This window comes from Emys orbicularis, chromosome 7 (assembly GCF_028017835.1).
Source record: "Emys orbicularis isolate rEmyOrb1 chromosome 7, rEmyOrb1.hap1, whole genome shotgun sequence".
NCBI lineage: Eukaryota > Metazoa > Chordata > Testudines > Emydidae > Emys > Emys orbicularis.
The window spans coordinates 5,301,124-5,322,050 of NC_088689.1; the positions used below are offsets into that span (position 1 = coordinate 5,301,124).

The 20,927-nt window shown below is 43.2% G+C and overlaps 1 protein-coding gene across 4 annotated transcripts in view; it reads right to left on the reverse strand.

Moving 5' to 3' along the window:
• Positions 1 to 2,040: 2,040 nt before the first annotated feature.
• SH3PXD2A (SH3 and PX domains 2A) overlaps positions 2,041 to 20,927 on the reverse strand; it is a 372,422-nt gene continuing 353,535 nt past the window's right edge. For all 4 annotated transcript variants that reach the window (XM_065407840.1, XM_065407839.1, XM_065407842.1 and 1 more), the window contains 5 exons: positions 17,702 to 17,819; positions 10,278 to 10,612; positions 8,293 to 8,342; positions 4,084 to 4,203; positions 2,041 to 3,933 (listed from right to left, as the gene is read on the reverse strand). In XM_065407840.1, coding sequence (XP_065263912.1) covers positions 2,041 to 3,933; positions 4,084 to 4,203; positions 8,293 to 8,342; positions 10,278 to 10,612; positions 17,702 to 17,819 — 2,516 coding nt within the window. The remainder of the gene's footprint in view (positions 3,934 to 4,083; positions 4,204 to 8,292; positions 8,343 to 10,277; positions 10,613 to 17,701; positions 17,820 to 20,927) is intronic.

Below are 20,927 nucleotides of genomic sequence, written 5' to 3' on the forward strand. Positions count from 1 at the left end.
GCAGCCTTTGATTGCAACGTAATGGTTTTTCAGCTAGCAAAGGTACGTTAGTCATGTCGACTGTAGGCATCTTTCCCTCAAAGTTTTCGTGGTGATTAGTTAAAAAACCCCAAATCACAAAAAAAAATAAAGACAAGAACAACTTGTAAATTGTGTTTTTTGTTTTGTTTTGGCAGAGAAAACACTCTACAACACACTCAATACTGTGCTATTTTAGGCCCCACCCCAGGTTGGGTTGCAGCTAACTGAATCATCAGACCTTTTATCTTCCCAATGCCAAATGATAATTGGTATGAAGTTTGGCTGGAAAATAAAAGGGCATGTATCATTTTGTGTAATACACCAGCAGTGAAATAATTGATTTTCCCCCTTTAAAACAGGACACAAAAATGCTGCCTCTTATTTAAAGAAACTGGACATTGATCTTCACTTAAATGGTTAACGAGCCCATCAAAAACTGCCAAAAGCAAGACTTCGAGTACAGTATGGATTTATAGTGGCTGATGCTTACAGTACAATAGCTGGCTACCTCAGGAACAAGTCTGTTATCCAAGCCCTTTCCAAATGGTTGATATTCCCCGCCCCGCCACCCATGGGTCACGTTTTAAAGCATTAGAGTTATAAATAACATGAAGGAAAAGTGGGGGTGGGGAGGGGAAGAGGCAGCTTTTTGGTTAGTCACATTGTAGCCTTAATTGCTTTGTTATTAGATCTCTCTGAGCTTGAAAATCCCATACGTTCTTTGCAGTACAAATGTACTTTTTGGATTCAAGTGGGAATCCAATCACAAAATTGACTCCTACTTTAGTTTTCACTTAAAGAAAAAAAAAAAAAAAAGTTTTTTGGTAAACCAATGCACAATTAAAAAAAGATACCCAGAATGCACAGGAAAGACAAAAAAAAAACAACTCCCCCAAAATATACAAATTAAAGATTGTGCAGACTGAATTCCATGGCTTCTCCACCGCCCCCTTTGTAAACACTGATGCTGCAACAGGTTATGGCTGTTTCTAACTTACAGCTTTGTGGGTCCTGTGAATGTGCTCCAATTTGTATCTGATAGTGAAAACAGGAGTAATGCATTTGATTGCTTTTCTTCTTGGAGGCCTCAGAGGCATTTTGAATACTTAAAAATTGTGACAATTTGGAAAAACCCAGCTCAGGAAAGAGAATCAACCTGGATCTCTTGGCAGGAGTCACCACACTGAACTAAACAAGGAGTATTTAAAGTAATCATTGTTCACAAAGTTTTGTCCATAGGTTTGTTTTTGTGGTGTGTTTGCAAGCACCTGGTAGCCCTACAGGCCATAAGAACACCTGGAGTCTCAATTCAAGAGCCTAGAGACAGAACAAAAGGCAGCAAAAAAAACAAAACAAAACCCCCAACGCCTCCTGAACGTCATTTCTGAGGTTTAGTAGTAATGACAAACCGCGGTTGAAGTCAGAGACCAAATCTCTCCACGATGAAAAGGCTCCAACGCTGGAACTGACTGTTGAGAAGAGTGAAAAATCTGAGCTTCTAGAAAGGGCTGGGGTTCTCCTCTGTATTTTAGAATCAAATTCCCATTCACTTTGCACAGTTAAAAGTTGTGAAAAACACATTCAAAACTTCTGGATATTCCATGTGGAGATGAGAGGAAGGAGAGAGGAAGCCGAGATTCTAAAATGTCTAAGTTTGGCACTAAACTCCCCCCAACAATTTCCTCAAGTGGATGCATCAGTTTGTATCTCTCGCAAAGGCACACGTTTGGTTTCCTACCATTAACAGGAAAGATGGGATATCAAACCCTGTTACACACAGATTATTAACAGCTTCCAAAAAAAGGGCATTTGACTATGCTGTATCTTTTTCTTTGCTTCAATTCCTTCAGGCCACGTTAACCCCATAAAGCTCTGCAAACACAGCACAGCTTAATCAGTCAGTCCCTGTGCACGAACTAGAGCAGAGGGGGGAAAATTTTTGTGGGTGTAGCAATTTTTTTTTTCCAGATGTACACAGCAGGAACAGTATAAATTAGGGAATTTAAAGATATTGCAACATTAATTTTTTTTCTCCAAATAATTTGAGGGCACCCAGCCTTTAAATGGTTTCCCACCATCCATGATCTGACAGTACCACCAACCATTTGGGTTTCTTTCCAGGACCTCCATGCAGACACCTTCCTGAAACCCTGCCGTCTCCTCATCCCCCTCATAGTCTGCAATGGAAACGTAGATATCCTTGAGGTTGTTGTGGATGAACTGGGATTTTTCAAGGGGCTTTGGCCGGACAGTGGACACTGGGATTCCATTGCGCTGAGTGGATAGGTTGGAGGTTGTCTCCAATCCCTCTATGCCCGATTGATCAGCCGGCTTTGCCTTCGAGTCACCGGGCTGTGATCGCGCACTGCTGAAAGAGGAATTCCGGCGGACAGCCCTTAGATGGTCTGTAGTAGTTAAGGATTCGTTCCTGCGCAGAGAGCAGGACAGGTTATTATCCTTTGGGGGCGGGGAGACGAACACAGACTGTGGCCTCACTGCTAACTGTCTCACTCCATTCCTCATTTTCACAGCCCCTGAAGTTTTGGAAAAGCCGCCAGGGGGTTTGCTTGGAATGGGGGGCATTGCTCTTTTGCTCTGGTTGATGGTGTTCAAAGCCTGAACTCTTTTCTCTATCTTCTCCAAGCTGTTTGACTTGCTTTCATTTCTTCTGTTCCTGGCCAGCGAGATGTCGGTCTCTGAGGTTTCTCGTTGTTGGTTATCGGCAAGTACCAGGTAATGGGAAGGAGCCCACCCTTCCATATCTCCATACTTCATGTACCACCATCCACTGGCTTGCTTTTCCAACACTTCCACTTCCACTCCTGCTGGGAAGCAGAGTTCAGAATCCTGAACCTTTTGGTAAGAGTCAGAGGTCACATAAAAACATTTTGTGTCATTCTCTTGCTCTGTCTTGGCTGGATGGTTAGAGCAGAAAATGGCATGGGAAGGAGATGTAATGAGATCTGCGGAGCTTCTTCTAAGAGAGTCGTCTTGGCTCTCAGGAGCTATTTGTGGAGGGCTTTCGGACTCTTCACTTCTCGAACCTTGAAGTCCACCTCTGAGCTGCCCAGTTGGCCTCAGCTGACGCCTTAAAGTGCTGATATCCATTTTTTCTTGGCTCTGAGAATCTGCCTTATTGAGGAAGGGTTTAGGTCTAACCATTGGCTTGGCTTTGGTTGAGGGGCTCTGTCCAGGCTCCTTCTTTGCACTTGTTCTTGGCATGCTACGTAAGCCAACATCTGAGGCTGATCTAGGTTTTATCTCATCGTTCTTGGAGTAGTGACATTTTCCAAGATCGGGCTGAAGGCTTTTGTCAGATTTGAGCTTCAGGAGTGATGATTTGGGAGAACTGGAGCATGGAGAGTTTCTTCGGATGAGAGAGAGAGAGGAGCTTTTTTGGGAATCCGAGTCTCCGCTGGATTCTTTACATGATGAAGTGTCCTCCACATAAGGTCTGAATCCCTCATTTTCATAGATGATCTCTTCTTCACGAGCAACATCCTCTGAAGACTCACCAACTCTGAACTTTGCCCTCTGCAGGGATGAGACAGGGGACGGCTTGAGTGGCTGAAACAGACGTTTTTCCAAGGAACTATCATCTCCATGGCTCTCATTCGCCTCAGACTCTGAGTCAAAGCCAAAGGCAGGCACATCGTACTCCGGTTCTTCATATCTGAGCTTTTGTGGGGAGTCCTGGGCTTCTCCTGATGAAACAGTCCCAGGAGCTGTACCTTCTTCTGCGTCTTTTGGTTTACTGGGAGGTGCTGGGGGAGGGATCTTGGGTCGGGTTAGAGTACTGGTTCTTCTGTTTAAATTTGGCTTCTTCCTTTTATCAATGTAAGATGCTGGAGCCCACCCTTCTTTCTCTCCAATCTGTACATACCACCAGCCACCAGAGTTCTTATCAATAACCTAGAGGATGATGATGAACACTGCCATTAGTCTGCAGAGTTAATGGGTTAGGATTTTTTTTTTTTCTTTCAAGCCATTATTTAACATTGGTACAATGCTCTACCATTGCAAAGCATTATTATTTTGTACGGTTGCACCGCTTAGGCTCACCTCTGCCTTTTGTCCTCCACGAAAGCTTATTCCGTCAGAAATACAAGACTGGAATTCTGCAATGGTGTAGTATTCCACTTCCACTGACGGCGGCTCAGGTGGTTTAGGCAACTGGAAGCCCTGTGGCAACAAAGGAAAGTCTTGTTTAGCGAGCAACTAACAATAAAAGGCTGAATGTGTCAGCATGGACAGTTATTTGACATTTTTCCAATGCTGCTGAACAAGTGGCATTCCTTACTCCTAATTTACCTCCTAGTGATAAGCACCAGGCTTTCTATAACAAAAGGTCTGCAGTGTTGTTGTAGCCGTGTTGGTCCCAGGATATTAAAGTGACAAGGTGGCTGAGATAATCTCTTATTGGACGGATTTCTTGAGAGAGAGACAAGCTTCCGACCTTACACACAGAGCTTTTCTTGAGCTCTTCCTCCCGAAGAAGAGCTCTGTGTAAGCTCGGAAGCTTGTTTCTCACCAACAGAAGTTGGTCCAATAAGAGATCTCACCCATCTGGTCTCTAACAAATGGTAACATGTGGGCAAGGCTTAAAAAGGGATAGCTTTCTAAACTATGTACAATTCTAGTACCTCCTTCACTAACTATAATAATCTTGATAATTTGCACTTAAATAGTGCTTTCCATATTCAAAGGGTTTTACATGGGAGTTTCCGTTCTAGTCAGATAGATGGTCCATTTAGCCTGATATTCTGTCTGATGGTGGACAGTACCAGATGGCTTCAGAGGAAATACATATGGGAAATTTTGTGCAACAACAGGCCCAAGATAGAACCTGTTTCCCAGATCTCAAGGACTTTAAGTGATCCAGATTCACTAGAGCTGCACGTAAAAATCTAAAAGCCGGTAATTGCGATTTATTAATGGGAATTAAAAGGAAAAACAAACATACATATCTGTGTCTTTCACCATAAAACCTGAGCACCTGCCACACGTATCCCTTGACTGAAACGGCTCACAACTTCTGGATTTACTTTTGTTTGTAGCGGAGTCTCTCTTGCTCAGAACAGGAGCAATGCTAAAATACCAATGGCAGTTGGATGGATGTCAGAACGGGGGCCCTAGCTCCCGATTTCTTTATGTAACGGAGAACAAGCAATTTTGTTCAAACCCCCATGTTAACCAACCCTAAAAGCATAGACAATTTTACTAGGTTCCTCTCATATTTTAGACTTAAAAAAAGAAACTGGGAAAGATTCCGTTCTCTAAGCATTTATATATCCATGATTAGCTTAGCACTCTATGGAATGACATGACTCATTATTAATGAAGCACAAAAGAGTCCTGATGGAAAAAACCTGAAGGGATTTTTGGTTCTTTAAAGACAAAATCTGCTCCTTGCATTAAAAATGTGACTTACACATACAGGTCTGAATTGTGACAGAGTTATGAAGACAACAGATAGTTGCAGCAAGATTCTGAGCCAGAAAACTGAAGAAAAGAAGCAAAATACTGTACCTTAACGTACTACTCCATTGATTTCTAAACCACCCTCATAGTAAGAAACATGCATCATTTTAACATAACTGCCGGAGGCATTTTGGCCCAAGTATTAACCTTGCCTAGCAATGTTTCAATTCTGCATTTCAGCACTGTGCATGTTAAAATATAGTATAGGATGCAGTATAACAACATGCCTTCAGATTTTAGAATGGTTTGAATTTAAACTGAGCTAATTGGAAACAGCAAACATACTTGATGCTTCACATGTGTTTTGTTAACATGGAGTTAATTAAAGCATTCCTGCCAAAATAAAAACTAATTGAAATAATTAGTGCAAAGGAAACAAAAGTCAGGAGGAAAACAGCATAAATATTAACCATACTGAGCTCTCAGTTAAATAAATGTTCGGAAGAGAAGTTTGAGATCAACACATAGGAAAAAAGAATTGGGAGAGTTGAATTCCGCACATTACACAGTGAATCCAAATTCGCATTGCTCCTGTTCCGAGCAAGAGAGACTCCGCTACAAACAAAAGTATTTGATTGACATAACTTCTGTCGAATGGGGTTACTAGGTCTTCCTCATATTTAGGGGACAGTTCTGCTTTTCATAGGTCTGCCCTGAGTTCTGCAAGTCCAAATAGCAGGACAATTCCCATTTCCCTAGTACCTGTCCTCTCACAAGATACCAAACAGCTTTAAAAATTAAACAGATGCCGCAGCATTACAATGTAGCCACCTCGAAGGTGGGCAGCAGTTTCTAGCTGCTATAGGCATGATGCGCAACACTGCAGGAAAGGTGGAAGGGACAATTTTGGCTAAAAGGTAATTGGGGAAGTCCTTACTCTTTTGAAAGAGCCCTGGGCACTTTAGCATCCAGGTGCAGCAGACAGGATGTTAAGGTTTTACTCCTCCACAGAACTCAATTTATCTACTTTGGAATTATAAAAGGGCAGAGTCAAGACTATGGGTTGCAGGAAGACTAAGCATTTCAATAACGCTCAGACCACCGACCCTTCTCGTGGGGGCGTTGGGGGAGGGAATAAGCTCAGAGAATCAAGGGTTTATTATTGGTCCTCATTGTCATGTGAGATGTTACACTGACATGACATAGCAACTAAAGATGGTCCAACACTTGGCATCCAAACCCCTTTTACATTTAGGCCAATTAGATTCAAAATGTTCCCATCTGAGATTGCTTTCCACAATTTTTTTGTTCATAAGATGAAAAACTAGAAGGAGCCTATATCCTGGTTTCAATGTGTCCAAAGTCTCATGAGATTTCATTCTGAGTTGGTAGAAATCTTATAAGAGCAGCTCTCAAATTTGCACATTTTTCAAAACAAGAGTTTTTGAGACTCGGGTGCTTTGTACCTGAACCCTAGCTGGGTGCTCTGATTAGGGTCTGAACATAGAGTCCTTCATGCGAGCTCATCTCAGGGCATAAAGATGAACAAAAAAGAGGAACATAACAATGCAGTTCTTTTGTCCCATTGGGAAATGCCAGTCCTGGTGACTTGCTAAAAGCCCACTTCACTGGCGTAAGAGGACAAGCCATTCTCCAGTAAGGAAAAATAAATCTATAAATACTATTTGTGCTCTTGTATTTGGAGCCATTCATTGTTGGGGCTGGTCTACACTGGGGGAGGGGGGGGGGGAGAAATCGATCTAAGATACACAACTTCAGCTACGAGAATAGCGTAGCTGAAGTCGACGTATCTTAGATCGACTTACCTCCCTTCCGACTCTCGTCCTGGTGGAGTTCCAGAGTCGACGGGGAGCATGTTCGGGGATCGATTTATCGCGTCTAGACGAGACGTGCTAAAATCGATCCCCGATAGATTGATTACTACCCGCCGATCCGGTGGGTAGTGGAGACGTACCATGTGTCCTTATGCCCTCTTTTAAAAAGGAAAGATTCAAACAGGGCAAGTTTACACAATGCACTCAATATTTTGTGCATGGTTCTGAATTATGCCACAATCCCAGCAAGATGTAGTTGGCTACTGAAAATGTGATGGCTGTTCCTTAAGAACTTTGTTCCCAATTGAACTACATGGCCCCACCACTGTAGTATGTGAGCACTGTTACAATTACCATTATATAGCTTGAGTATCATCCCTTCAAAGGTTGATCCTATTATGCTTAATAATTAATGGTCCAATTGGTCCCAATAGGAGTTATGGGAGCACAGCACCACACAAAGTTGGGCCTTCAACTTTGTACATAAAACACTGAAAGGGCAGTTTTATTCCAAATGAAGAACATATTTTTCCATGGGAAAAGTTACCATGGAAAAATGTTTCCACACAAAGCCCAATATGACTGAATTTATATTAAAAGTTGTTCCTGGGTAAAAAATTGCCCCAAAACAAAAACGGAGAGATTACAAAATTTTTCATAAACAAGGTTTCTCCCACCCTGTCCAGTTTCACACCTCCCTAATTGGAGTTATTTTAAGTGATAGCTGCACTTTAATATTTAAAAATAAAGACAGAAAAATCACACACCCAAGAATAGCGCTTACATGTGAAGCAAGTTTTTTTCAAAACATGCACTGACTCAGATAAATGTCCCCAATGAATATTGAGCAAATTCCAGAATGTGCATTTTATTCTCCATTATATGCAGTGTGTTTAAAAAAAAAAAACTCTTCAGAAGCCCTGTGTAGGGGGAGAGCGGGTTCCTCTAAAGCTTTGTGTCTAGATGACCGTCGCAATAGTTAAGAATTAAAAACAAACAAACAAAAAACACAAACCAGACTGGATTCTCTCCGTGGTGGAGGCCTAGTTCTTAGATTTGGAGAGCCTATGGGGGGAAAAAAAAGTTTTAAAAGTTAATTTTATTTAGCTGGGTAAACTGTGCTAAGCAAAAGCTTTTTGAAGCTGCCAACTGTCCTAGATAGCTAAATTAGTCATTGCTGTTAGAAAGTTCCATTATTTGCAGTGATCAAGGTATTTCCAAGAGTGAGTATAGAAAAGTATAAGGGAGCACTGGAGATTACAGAGGTAACCGTAGCAATTTATTGCCAATATAAATTAGCAAATTTTCAAAGGCCACCACTGTACAATCTTTAAAAAACACTGGGCTGTATTCTCTGCTGAAATAACTCCATTGACTTCACTGGACTTGGGCCAGCAGAGAAATTGGCCCTGTATCTAGTTTTTCCATAGTAAAAGGAATCCCTTAGAACAGTAACATTAACACTGCTGTTTTAGTCCCCACGTATCAAAGCTCTTTGCAAAGGTTGGGCAGTATCATTCCCCCCCCCCCCATCTCACAGAAGCAGCAGCCAAGGCACAATGGTTACGGTGACCTGCCCCAAGAGAACATTAAGCAAAAGAAGGAGTGGGGAACAGAAGCCAGGTGTCCCAACTTCTAGTCATCTGCTCTGGTCACCAGAGTGCTGTTTTAATAGAGGTTTTTATTCAGGGTCTCACTTTAGAACCAACTCTGAGGAAAACCAGTGGACTTGTGTGAACTTCAGAATTGTTTCCTAGGACAAGTTACTGTACCAAGCATAGTCCTGCGGTTGGTGAGATGAAACTGTACTGACGCTGGAGAATGAACACATCTTGGAATCACCGCAAAACTACAAACACGAGTCCTGATCCTACAACTGAATCCCTGTGAGCGGATTACTTTTGCTCGCACACAACCTTGCTGACGTACTCCTCACACTGCACATTAATCCTTGTACAGTTCTGCACTTGCAGCATTATCACTAGCCCAGGGGTTTTCATTCTTGTGCGTTCTGGGGAACATGCATTATCTTATGCTCTTTTATCTCCTATCACTAGGAAGGCAAATAAATTATTCCCTTATAGGACCAACATGAGTGAGCTTCCTGGCTGACAAAGTAACAGATGCTTGTAGACACAGTGCAGTAAGAGGGCAGCCCTTAGAATCATAGAATATCAGGGCTGGAAGGGACCTCAGGAGTCATCCAGTCCAACCCCCTGCTCAAAGCAGGACCAATTCCCAACTAAATCATCCCAGCCAGGGCTTTGTCAAGCCTGACCTTAAAAACCTTTAAGGAAGGAGATTCCACCACCTCCCTAGGTAACCCATTCCAGTGCTTCACCACCCTCCTAGTGAGAAAGTTTTTCCTAATATCCAACCTAAACCTCCCCCACTGCAACTTGAGACCGTTACTCCTTGTTCTGTCATCTGGTACCACTGAGAACAGTCTAGAGCCATCCTCTTTGGAACCCCCTTTCAGGTAGCTGAAAGCAACTATTAAATCCCCCCTTGTTCTTCTCTTCTGCAGACTAAACAATCCCAGTTCCCTCAGCCTCTCCTCATAAGTCATGTGTTCCAGCCCCCTAATCATTTTTGTTGCCCTCCGCTGGACTCTTTCCAATTTGTCCACATCCTTCTTGTAGTGTGGGGCCCAAAACTGGACACAGTACTCCAGATGAGGCCTCACTAATGTCGAATAGAGGGGAATGATCACATCCCTTTATCTGTTGGCAATGCCCCTACTTATACAGCCCAAAATGCCGTTAGCCTTCTTGGCACAAGGGCACACTGTCGACTCATATCCAGCTTCTCGTCCACTGTGACCCCCAGGTCCTTGCTTCAGGGAACATGCTCTATATTGAACTCATGCTCTACAGACTCAGGGTGAGGCTACTCCAGCATGGCCCCTTCAGCAAGCAACATGCCACAGGCCTCCCCACAAAGATAAATCAGGAATTCTTATGAAAATGATGGCAGTCCAGCTATATATTCTGGTCTTACTTATTTGAGCTCTTTGTGGTGCGATCCTCGCTACAGCAGGGGATCCCTGAGCCAGTTTCGAAGCCTGCTTGTCTGAGGTCATCATGGCATTGCCATTAGAGTCATTGCACAAGATGGGCAAGCTAATTTCTTTCTTTGTGATGTGGGATTCCGCCGTTTCGTTTTCCGCTTGGGTTTCCTTGTCGCTGGATGGTTTCTTGTTCAGCAGGTTACTGATCTCCATAATGTTGCCTATAATTTCCACTGGCCCAGTTACGTTCTTTTTCCTAGACGGAAGATCGTCTTTAGCTTTCTTCAGGTAGGATGCTGGGGCCCAGCCTTCTTTACCTAGATGCCTGCGTATATGAAAAGAAAATATCGTTATCACAGACCGGCCTTTGTAGTCCTTCCAGATACAATGGCTAAGGCAAAAAATGACGTAGACAATATCTTAGAACCACAAGTTGGGTTTTGTGTTATGTTTTTGTGGTCTCAACTCATCCACTGTCTATAATTAGTCACCTCACAGTCTACTCAGCTAGCAAGGAACAGTGAAGTATTTTAAACAGAAGAGTTACCTCTTGCTTCAAGGAAAAGTGGTCTCTCCAGATCAGAGAGGAGCTTACTCCTGAGGCATAAGGGAAAATTTAGTAGTAGGTTGGCTGCATGCAGCTTTTACACGAAATGGGATAAAAAGACGATTTTAAGCATGGAAGTGCTGAATACCCACCAGGTTGATGAAAATTCTGAATATACGATCTGTTCTTTCTTCCAAATTGCATCTCTCATGCCCATAATGCAAAGGACAAGTTATCACAATTAAGGGTGGCATTCATCCCAACGCATAGGCCTTCCCTGACCTTGTGCATTCCCTCTGTATTGGGGTATATTTCACTCCCATTTTCTTTATATCCCTGATCCTATGTGAAGCATTTTACAGAATGCCTCCTATCTACAGCAGGTGTGAACCGTGGCCTGCCTTTGTGCCATTGTAAAGGTGGAGCAACTATTTGATTTGAAAAAAATTCAAGCTCAAAACCGAATAAATAAATAAATAAATAAATAAATAAATAAATAAAGGAAGTCTGGGACTATTTGAAGGAGGATTTTAAAAAAAAAAATTTAAATTGAACATAGACCAAATACAAAAAATGATCCAGGAGCATAAAGCTGAACGCTCACACTTTCCCAGGCTGAAGTTTGTCATTCTTCCACAGCTGGTCTTTTGGGAAAGTGGTTTTTCTAACTCCTGCTATTACTGACACTTCATCAGCGATTCCAGATTACAATCAGGCTCCAGGGAGGAATACGTGGATAACGCCGATTTCCCTAGTGAAACCCCAGCTTGCTCCAGAGTAACTCAGTGAACCCCCGCTCTCTTTAATCTCCCAAGGTAGCTGGGGCAGATGCTTGAACTGTAAGTGGGGATGCGGGCACCGTTTAATTCCCGGTGCTCAGGAAATTTGCAGGAAATAAAAGGTTAAAATGGCAGGGCTCTGAGGCTTCTATAACAAATATCGAGATTCACTAGAAAGCAAAAGAAGCGATTGGTAAAATACAAGGATAGTCAAGTAATTCTCCTTCACACAAGTGAGCTTTGACATGAAGAGTCAGATTAGCTCTGAGGTTTCTTTTAGGCTATGCGACTTACTCTGTTCTGATTTACGGAGTCAAAATACTGACGGATATCATTAGGAGTCCTGAGCAGGGATCAAGTGGAGAATGTGTCTTTAAGTAAGGATGGTATCTAAAAAGCTTTACTTGGAACACCCATTACAAAAGCCAGTATTTAGAATATTTAACGCAAGTCTTAGCAGCCTATCCTTAACTGCTGTAGAGGAAGGACAGGAGGGGGAATCTCCCATGTTTAAATCCACCAGCCAGCTTAATCTAAGGTTTCAAAAGACCTGGTTTGGCAAGGGATTGCATCCTCAAAAGAGCAAAGTCAAACAAAGGACTGGTCTCCATATCTGTGGCCCTGAGTCTTTGCAAGTGACCCAATTACTGCTATTCGCCGCAGTATGTCTAGACAAAGTGGCAACGATTACATCCACCTCGCGACAGATACACAATCCGGCTTCTGAATCTTCTCTATACAGAAGTGAAAATCTAGGGCTACGCAATCCAGTCCCTGCTTTCTAACACTTCAGCATGCAGCAATTATGGTCCTTCACTAGGGCCATAGCCAACTACAGCGCACAATTTGGAAACGATCATTGATTTTTGGCACACTGGGCTCCCTGAAGCAACCAGTATTAGAAAACCATACCAGGGATTCTTAGAAGTCTGCAGACTCAACCCAGAGGTAATGGAAATCTTTTTATATGTGAACTGAATACAGCAGGGTTTGAACACACCAGGCACCGTAGGAGGATTCCCATAAAGAGAACGGGAATTCAAGATTTGCCATGTGCCAAATTTGGGTGAGAGTTTTCTCCCTCCCTGCTTTCTCCCCATCACCATCCAGGCCCTGAATAAGAGTAATCCTACTTCATGCCAAGGAGGGCTAGAGGCAGCTCTCTTTGGAGCATGTCTCAACTGGTCTCAGCATGAAAGGAGTATCTCAAATACTGTCCAGGCACCTGCTAAGGTCTCTTGTAAACAGCAAGATGTGGTTACGAGCAACCCTCTCCTCATACTCTCTAGCACAGGGGATCTCAACCTTCCCCCCCCCCCCCCGAGTCACCCCTCCCCCCGCCCCGACATGCTATAAAAACTCCACGGCCCATTTGTGCCACAATAACTGGTTTTCGGCATATAAAAGCCGGGGCCGACATTAGGGCATAGCAAGAAGGGCAATTGTCTGGGGCCCCCATGCCACAAGGCGCCCCGCAAAGCTTCTTTGCTCAGGCTTCGGCCCTGGGTGTTGGGGCTTCAGCTTACTGCCCTGCTTGGCAGACCCCCCTGAAACCTGCTCATGGCCCCCCAGAGGGCCCCGGACCCCTGGTTGAGAACCACTGCTCTAGCACACTTCTGAACTGGAACCCCAAGACCAAAATTGACCGGCACTGGAAAAATCCATATCCAGAGCTAAAACTTTCTGGCTTCGGCCTGTCTTCATAATGAATCTGAACAGTATGGATTTGCATCTGAATTCCACGACTTGGGCCCCTCTCTACTCCCCCCCATAAGTGTTTTGAACAGAAAGCTCCTGGGTAGGGTTATTGCGAGCATACTCTTCCCCCACCCCCCACAATCCTCTGGTATTTTGAAGATTTCAAAATCTCTGGAGTTCCTGTTCTTTGTGGACTATGTATTGTGCTTACTTGGGAATTATGTCAAGCTATACAGTATGTGATCTGATTTCAAACGTATCCTGGAGTAGAACTCACATTACAAATTCAAATAAGAGTACGCACTGCATAGATCTAAGTCCATACAGGACTATAAGAGTTGACATTTTTCAGATCAGAAAGGTAGCACTAATGGATAAAGACTCTGCGCTGGTTTGTTCATTTTTCTATTGATTTTAGATTTTTGGATTGCAAAACGCAATCCATTTGGCTCAGACAGCTTTATGTGACCTTATACCGTTTCAATCTATGGCTGGTCACTGGTTAAGCCACACAAAGCTACTGACCACCTAGCTACTGGCTGCAGGACTGTCTCCCCATTGGATCTACTTGTTATGTTGAGTTAGTGTAACCTAACAAGTAACCGGCACTATCAGGCCAGCAAAAAAACCAAAGTACTTAGCCCAAGTGGTACATATATTTCCCACGAGCACTGGAACAATAAATATTTAGTAGTTCCATCTGAAGATCTCAAAGCGTTTATACTTCGTTAGGGAACACTCGTTCTCCCTATGTCACAGGTAGGGAAACCGAGGAACAGAGATTAAATGTCATAACCAAAGTCATGTAGGAAGATAGGGGAATAAAATCCAGATCACTTGACTCTCATGGTAGGTCTATAACGCAGTCAGGAGGTGTGACGGCAGCACCCATAGATGTACCTGAGCTAGCTTTTCTCCCTGGAAGCATTGCTCGGGGGGGAAAGGCAGCACAGGCTAGCCACTGGAGTACTTACCAAGGGTCCCAGACCAGCTTTTACTTGGGTGCCTAACCCATGATTCCACTCATGCTGCCACAGCTTCATTGCTATTTTTAGCGAGCTAGCTCAGGTATGCCTACCTGTGCTGCAATGGCACCTCCCATTGGAGGCCTCAGGACCGGCTCAAGGCACCAGCAAACCAAGCACGTGCTTGGGGTGGCACAATTCTAGAGGCAGCACTTGCGCTCTCGGAGGTTTTTTTTTTTTTTTTTGGTGCTCGGGGCAGCAAAAAAACCTAGAGCCGGCCCTGCTGGCATACCCTCAGCCCTGGGCCTTTACTTACATTTGCAACCTGTACCAGGTATTTCAAATCTTATCCTGTTTTCCTTCCAATAGCACTTCAGGTTTACAGCAGAGCAAACGCCCTCTCTCTCACAAGAGGTCTAAAATTCATAGTAGTCCAGGAAATCAAGGGCACGCCAACAAAAAAAACCCCTGATCAGCAACTTGTAGGTCAAAAGAAAGTGACAACCCTTATCTGTCAGCATCAGAAGAGCTCCAACACCTTCCAGATGGTAACTGATATAAAGCAGCATCTAAATAGTTGACCGTAACTTCAGCTATTAAGCATGTAATATGATCATGCAGGCAAGAGACACCGATCCACGGCTGAACTCAATAAAGCGGTAATGAAGATTCCAGCTCAGAGTCTTCAACACACACAAGTCTAAGTGCCTCTCAAGTCACAACATGAAACAGGGCAAAGAGAGGAGAAGAAATACAAGTGTTTCAATGCAACAGGGATTAAAATACAATTGTAGGGTTACAGGATTAGGGGCATTGATTTGGCTTCACAGAGTAAAAAACCTTTTTTTGTTTTAATATTACATGAAGAAAAAAGATTCAAGTTATAGGAACGTTAAAAAAAAAAAAAAATCAAAAATGCCTCTGTGTCTGAGCACTGGTTCCCTTAACATCTGCTTTCCAGCTTCAGAGCACTGGAATTACTCCAGAGGGAAGCAAACTTGGGGGGGGGGGGGGGGGGGAAGAGAGAGAGAGAGAAAAGAAAGACAGGAAATGAGGATCAGCACAGGGCCAGGAATTTTGGGAAATTATATATTTAAGGTGGAGCTTGTTAACATCTTTAAGGTAGACCCAATTAAAAATAAAACTCCAGCAACTTGCTAAACTTTAATACACACTTATTCTGTTCCCATATTATCCAATGGAACAGATGAAATGGCAACCGGATTCATACGGACTTCCCCCTCCCTAGCCTTCCCCTCCAAAATACAAAATAAGGAGCATTTCAATTTAAATACCCAAACACTTGGACTGAGGTATTGCTGAATACTAGGGAGGCACTGTTCAAAGCAGCTCTACAAGTATTCTTAAAGGCCTTTAAAATGTTTTAAAATCAATGTACAATGTTGGTGAAGGCTTTCAGTTTAATAATCCTGGACAACAAAGTCCTCTTTAAGCCACAGAATGGGTACAGTATCGGGTAGTGGCAGGGAAAGCTTCGCAATGCGGCTCCAATTAGTGTTTCTCTTGGAAAGGGTACTTCGGTCCTTGGCCTTTGATAGAAGCTACCAAACAAGTTACTAGTTTGGCATTAACTGTGGTGTGGCTACTAAGACCCACCAAATCATTTCAAATTCAGAAATGCTCTGAATCCAAATTGGATCTGCATAATTATGAGGAGACACAGATTACAAAATTTGGGTCATACTGAGCATCCTCAATCCTCACTGAGTCAAGAACATATAAAACCTTCCGGGATTGGGTTTCTGATCCAAAAGTGCAATTAAACCCACTGAAAGATGTTAGCTTGGGCCTAAAGACATTTCTGCTGTAAAAGTTTAAGTAGAGTAACAAGGGGTCTCCTCTTTTTGGCAGAGTTAAGTGTAACAAGAAAAATTTAAGCACAAAACAGATCCAGCTAGCTGCTTGCAGCATTGATATTTATAAAGATGAAAAGAAGCCTACAACAGTAATAAGGAAACATTTAACCAGGAGACTAGTTCTAGTTAACCAGACTAGTTCTGAAATAAATCAAAGATTTTTATAATAATGTTTCCCAACAAGATTGCATGCTTGGTTCTTCAGTCTTCAACTTTGGATTCAAGTCCTGTGAATGATTAATGGGGGGTGGGGGGGAAGAAGTGACCTGACCAAGCCTGGGCATTCCCTGCTCATAATGTCTAGAGCCCATTCACTCCTGCACGACTTTAGTTATTAGCCACCTTGTTAGGAAGATTCAAAGAATCTAATGTGTTTATCATGCATGAAGCACTAAATGTAGTTCCAACTGTGCTTTCTCAATCATGATTCATGTCTCTGCTGCCTTTAGTTATAAACCAAGCAGAATCCAACTAGAAAAGCAAAACAATAAAAACCTATTCTAGATGCAAAAGGATGAACAGGAAGGACATCTTATAGGGCTCATGAATTACAGAATTCTCCTTAAACCACCTTTATACCTCTATTTTCTATTTAATCAATAGAAATGGTCCCAAACACCACTCCCAGGATCTGAACACCCCAAACTTTACAGGAGCACCCGAAGACCCCAGTCATGATTGGGGCACTACAGTACTAGCTACTGTATACACCTACATGAAGAGACCATTCTTGACAAGTATTGGTCCCAATACATTACAGCTCTATACAAGATGTGCCTAGGCTATGGTTGTCTTGTACTCCTTTCAAGGGAGTTTGGCTGTCCTAAGGGGAAAATGCTGTTTTTTTTCAGAACTGCACATCTAATTTGCGTGCGTGATATCTGTATCTGTTTGTGGCATATAGTTTACAGTTGCATGCAATGACTAACTTGCAGAGGCAAATAGCTGAAAATCTGGCCCCGTGTGATATTACTGTTATTATTTGCAGTCTGATGAATGCATCAGTCTCAGAAATGATTTATTCTGCAGCCAGCGGGCTGATCTCCCAAACCCCTAAAAAAAAAAAAAAAAAAAAAAAAAAAATGAACTGCCCCAAGCAACTTGATAGATTACAAACCGCAACCTTCCAGCATTATTTGGTGAATCTGGTTTTACTCCTTTGCAAAGACACACAACTGACTCACACAAAAAAGACTCGATCAGCTGCATGTCCATTAACATGATCACTTGTATTAGATAAGTGCCACTTGCTGACTGGGATATGGGTTTTTAATTTGAAGGAAATCTAAAAGGTAAGAATTTTCTACCAAAATATTGCAGGTCTACAGACTTCACAGTCCATGTTCCATTCCTACAATCAATACCAAATATTGTTTATTGGTCTTCTGTAACTTTCCTTTATATTTCTGCCTAGTGTGCATTCTGGATAATAATGCAGGTTTTCTTCTTTAGACAGAGAATGATACAGGATGCGGATGTGAAGCTAATTATCAGAAGGCCCGAAGATCATAAATGCTGTAATAAATCTGCCTGCAGGAAGCTTTTTACCTTATGTACCACCATCCTTCCAGGTTCTTTTGGATGACCTCCACGGTGACCCCTTTTTCAAACCCAATCTCATCCTTCCCTTGGCTGGTGTACGGTTGGATTGTGACATATTTCTCTTCTGGTAGTGGGACAAAAAAAAGACAAACATCAGTTAGGGGTAGAATTAGTCCAGCTGTTTTTCTGTTCTGCTGCTTTTCAACTGGTTGTGCAGCAGTTACATGGAGCCATTGCAAAGGTGGAGCCCTACTCAGCGGCCCACTAATTAGGCATGCTTACGGCATGACAGATAATTAGTTCCTTGACACGGCCCGGCTGCTGACAAATCACAATGTGCTTCCATGCCAGTAACTATGAGGTCTCAGAGAGGCCTCCTTCAAGTGAGTAAGACAGCGAGAGTAGGATGTCAAGCTGGCCTTAGTTTGCATACAGTAACTTGATGGAATCAGCATGGCTGCCAAAGCAGCCAAGCGTCACTGAGGGACCTAGAGCCAGTTGGCTCTTCCGAGCGTGCATATGGATGCATTGGGTATTGGTATTACAAAAACTCAAGCACTGGCTGCTGAGAGCAACCCGTACTCCTGCCCAACTCAGAGGGACTGACCTATCTGTTCTCACACCTCTGGAAACAATGTGGCTCTACAGGGATAATCATGAAATGGATGTGTGTTTAAAAAAAAAAAAAAAAGCGTAAGCACAGAGTAAAGTTTTTGTACTTTATTACATAGCACCTCCAAGTGCCTCACAAATGTTCGTTAAGCCTCACACCTACGAGAAGTGGGTACGTGTCGTCAACAGAGAAGGGCCAGAGGCAAACCCTTGACCCAAAACACCCACACACTTTTGGAAGTATGGCATAGGATTGGAATGTAGCATCCCCTGCCCGTCTCCAATTATTGCCCCATTCTACACGCGGGAAAACTGATGCACTAGACTGGAGCTGAGTGGCCCAAAGTCACATAGTGAGTGGCAGAGCCAAGAATAGAAACCAAAACAACCTTCATTCTCAGTCCCTTGCTCTACCCACCACATCATGCTGTCACCTTCAGGACACTGAATGCACAGTATTTTCATCAGTCTCATACTCAGCATTTTTGTAAGTTAGTCTCAAAGCCAAACAAATTTCCTATTGCCAGGGACGCTTGCTGAGCATTGGCAGGGATAGGAAATGGTGCCAAAGCATCATGCTGAACCCAGGATAGGATAGGGGTAACTGCATATTTAGTAGCTACTCCTATGAATGACTAAAGGGGAGAACAGCTAGGCTCTAAGGGTATGTCTACACAGCAACTAGACACCCAAGCTGGCACATTGCCAGCTGACTCGGACTCATGGGGCTGTTTCACTGTTGTGTAGACTTCTGGGGGCAGACTGAAGCCCAAGCTCTAGGACCCTGAGGGGTGGGATGGTCCCAGAGCTCAGGCTCCAACCCAAGCCCGGAAGTCTACACAACAGTGAAACAGCCCAATGAGCCCGAGTCAGCTAGCATGGGCCAACCGTGGGTGTCTAGGTGCTGTGTATACACACTAAGGGTGTTCCACGCAGTTCTCTTAACTTGTTAAAATGGTGGCCACTACATTGGAGGGTTAGAAATGGGAAAATGAGTAGGGGTCTCTCTGAAGGAGAGAGGGCAAGAAACTAAGTGAATCCAGAGTTCCTGATCATTGCACAAATGGCAAATGAAAGGAGTGGGGAAAGGGTTGCAGCAGCTTAAGGCAAATGCTCTTTTGAGAGGGAGTCAAATAGAGACACCTCCATCTGTTAAGTTTTGTGACTCAATTATATTTTGTTGCTGAGTGAAGTAAGGAAAATGTAAGGGGGGAAAAAAAATCTTTACTGAGACAAAGAAATACCTCAGAAAGAGAATAATGTTGGCAGAACATCTGATGGCTGCAGAGTCAGAGAAACTGCATCTTTAAAGACAACCTTCCTCGCCTGGGTCCTTCTGATTCCGATGTATTGAACTCTCAAAACCTTCGCTTCCTCAAGAAAAAAAAAAACAAAAAACTTCTGCTCCCAGGGAAGCTGCTTTAGTAATTTATTATGGTAACTCCTACTAAGTGACTCCTAAAGTATCATTCCTAAATAGCACGGTCAGTATATTGTACTTTCCCTGAACAATAACTGGGCTTTAGATTGAGTCTCGCTGCTGCCGTTGCAGCTAATCAATCCAAGAATCAAATCATGGGATGGAGAGAGTTTTCCCCAGATGGCTGTCTGGTCTGTGGAATGGCTTTGGTTACATAGGGAGACAGTTTCAAAAAGCTATACTGCAGAATGAGTGGGTTAAAACTAGCTAATTTTTGAGCTTGGAGGACCATCTGCATCTCCACTTAATGCTTTGATTTCTCGGTGATTAGAACTTGCCTGGAATATATGGTGAAGGCAGGAAGCCAAGTGACTTCAGGCACCTGAACCACTGAACACCATCCCAGAAATATATTGCCTAGGGTATCTTTCTATCATTCTCCTATAAAAGTCACAGCAAAAGAGCTAAACCATGTGTTTACTGGAGATTATAATCATAGGGAGTCTGACATCACCACTAGCCAGTCAAAGCTCCACTTTGTGCATCTCTCCCCCCATGTCGTAAAGCCCCATTATACTAGAGACTACCAGACCACACTCTTGCCACAAGAGTTATGACAAAACCGTTTGTTTATTTTATTCCCCCTACATGTAAACAGCAGTCCCTGCTGTAGCTGGAGGCAATCTTTTTATTTAATTAGCTCTCCATTCTGGGTGTCCCTGCCTTGATTCCTCTTTGTGGTCAGAAGAGTCTGACTCTTTGGAAGTTCGACCCATTATCTTCTGCAGAAGACAAGGAGAAGTGGTCAGAGGAGAGGTGTTCCTACCCAAGTACTTGCGGATATTCCAACTCCCTGATCCAAAGGAACCTGCTGATCGACTACTTTAAGCAGCAATGACCAAATATCACATCAGCCTTTCTAGTGCTGTCAAACCTAGCCATCCACATGGGAATGCAAACCAGGGATGATGGTACTTTGCCATCAGACCGCCATAGCACTTTACAAACCTTAAATCTCCAGGTCTCACCAGGTGAGGCATCATTTACAGGTAGGGAAACGGCAGCAGCAGAAGGGTAACAGTCCCAACAACACTACTAAAATACCCATGTTTAAACATGATTATAGCCTACCTGGGTTATGGCCATGGCTCCTCTTTGCCTAGGACTGTGACTACACTACTTTTCACCATTGCCCTCACA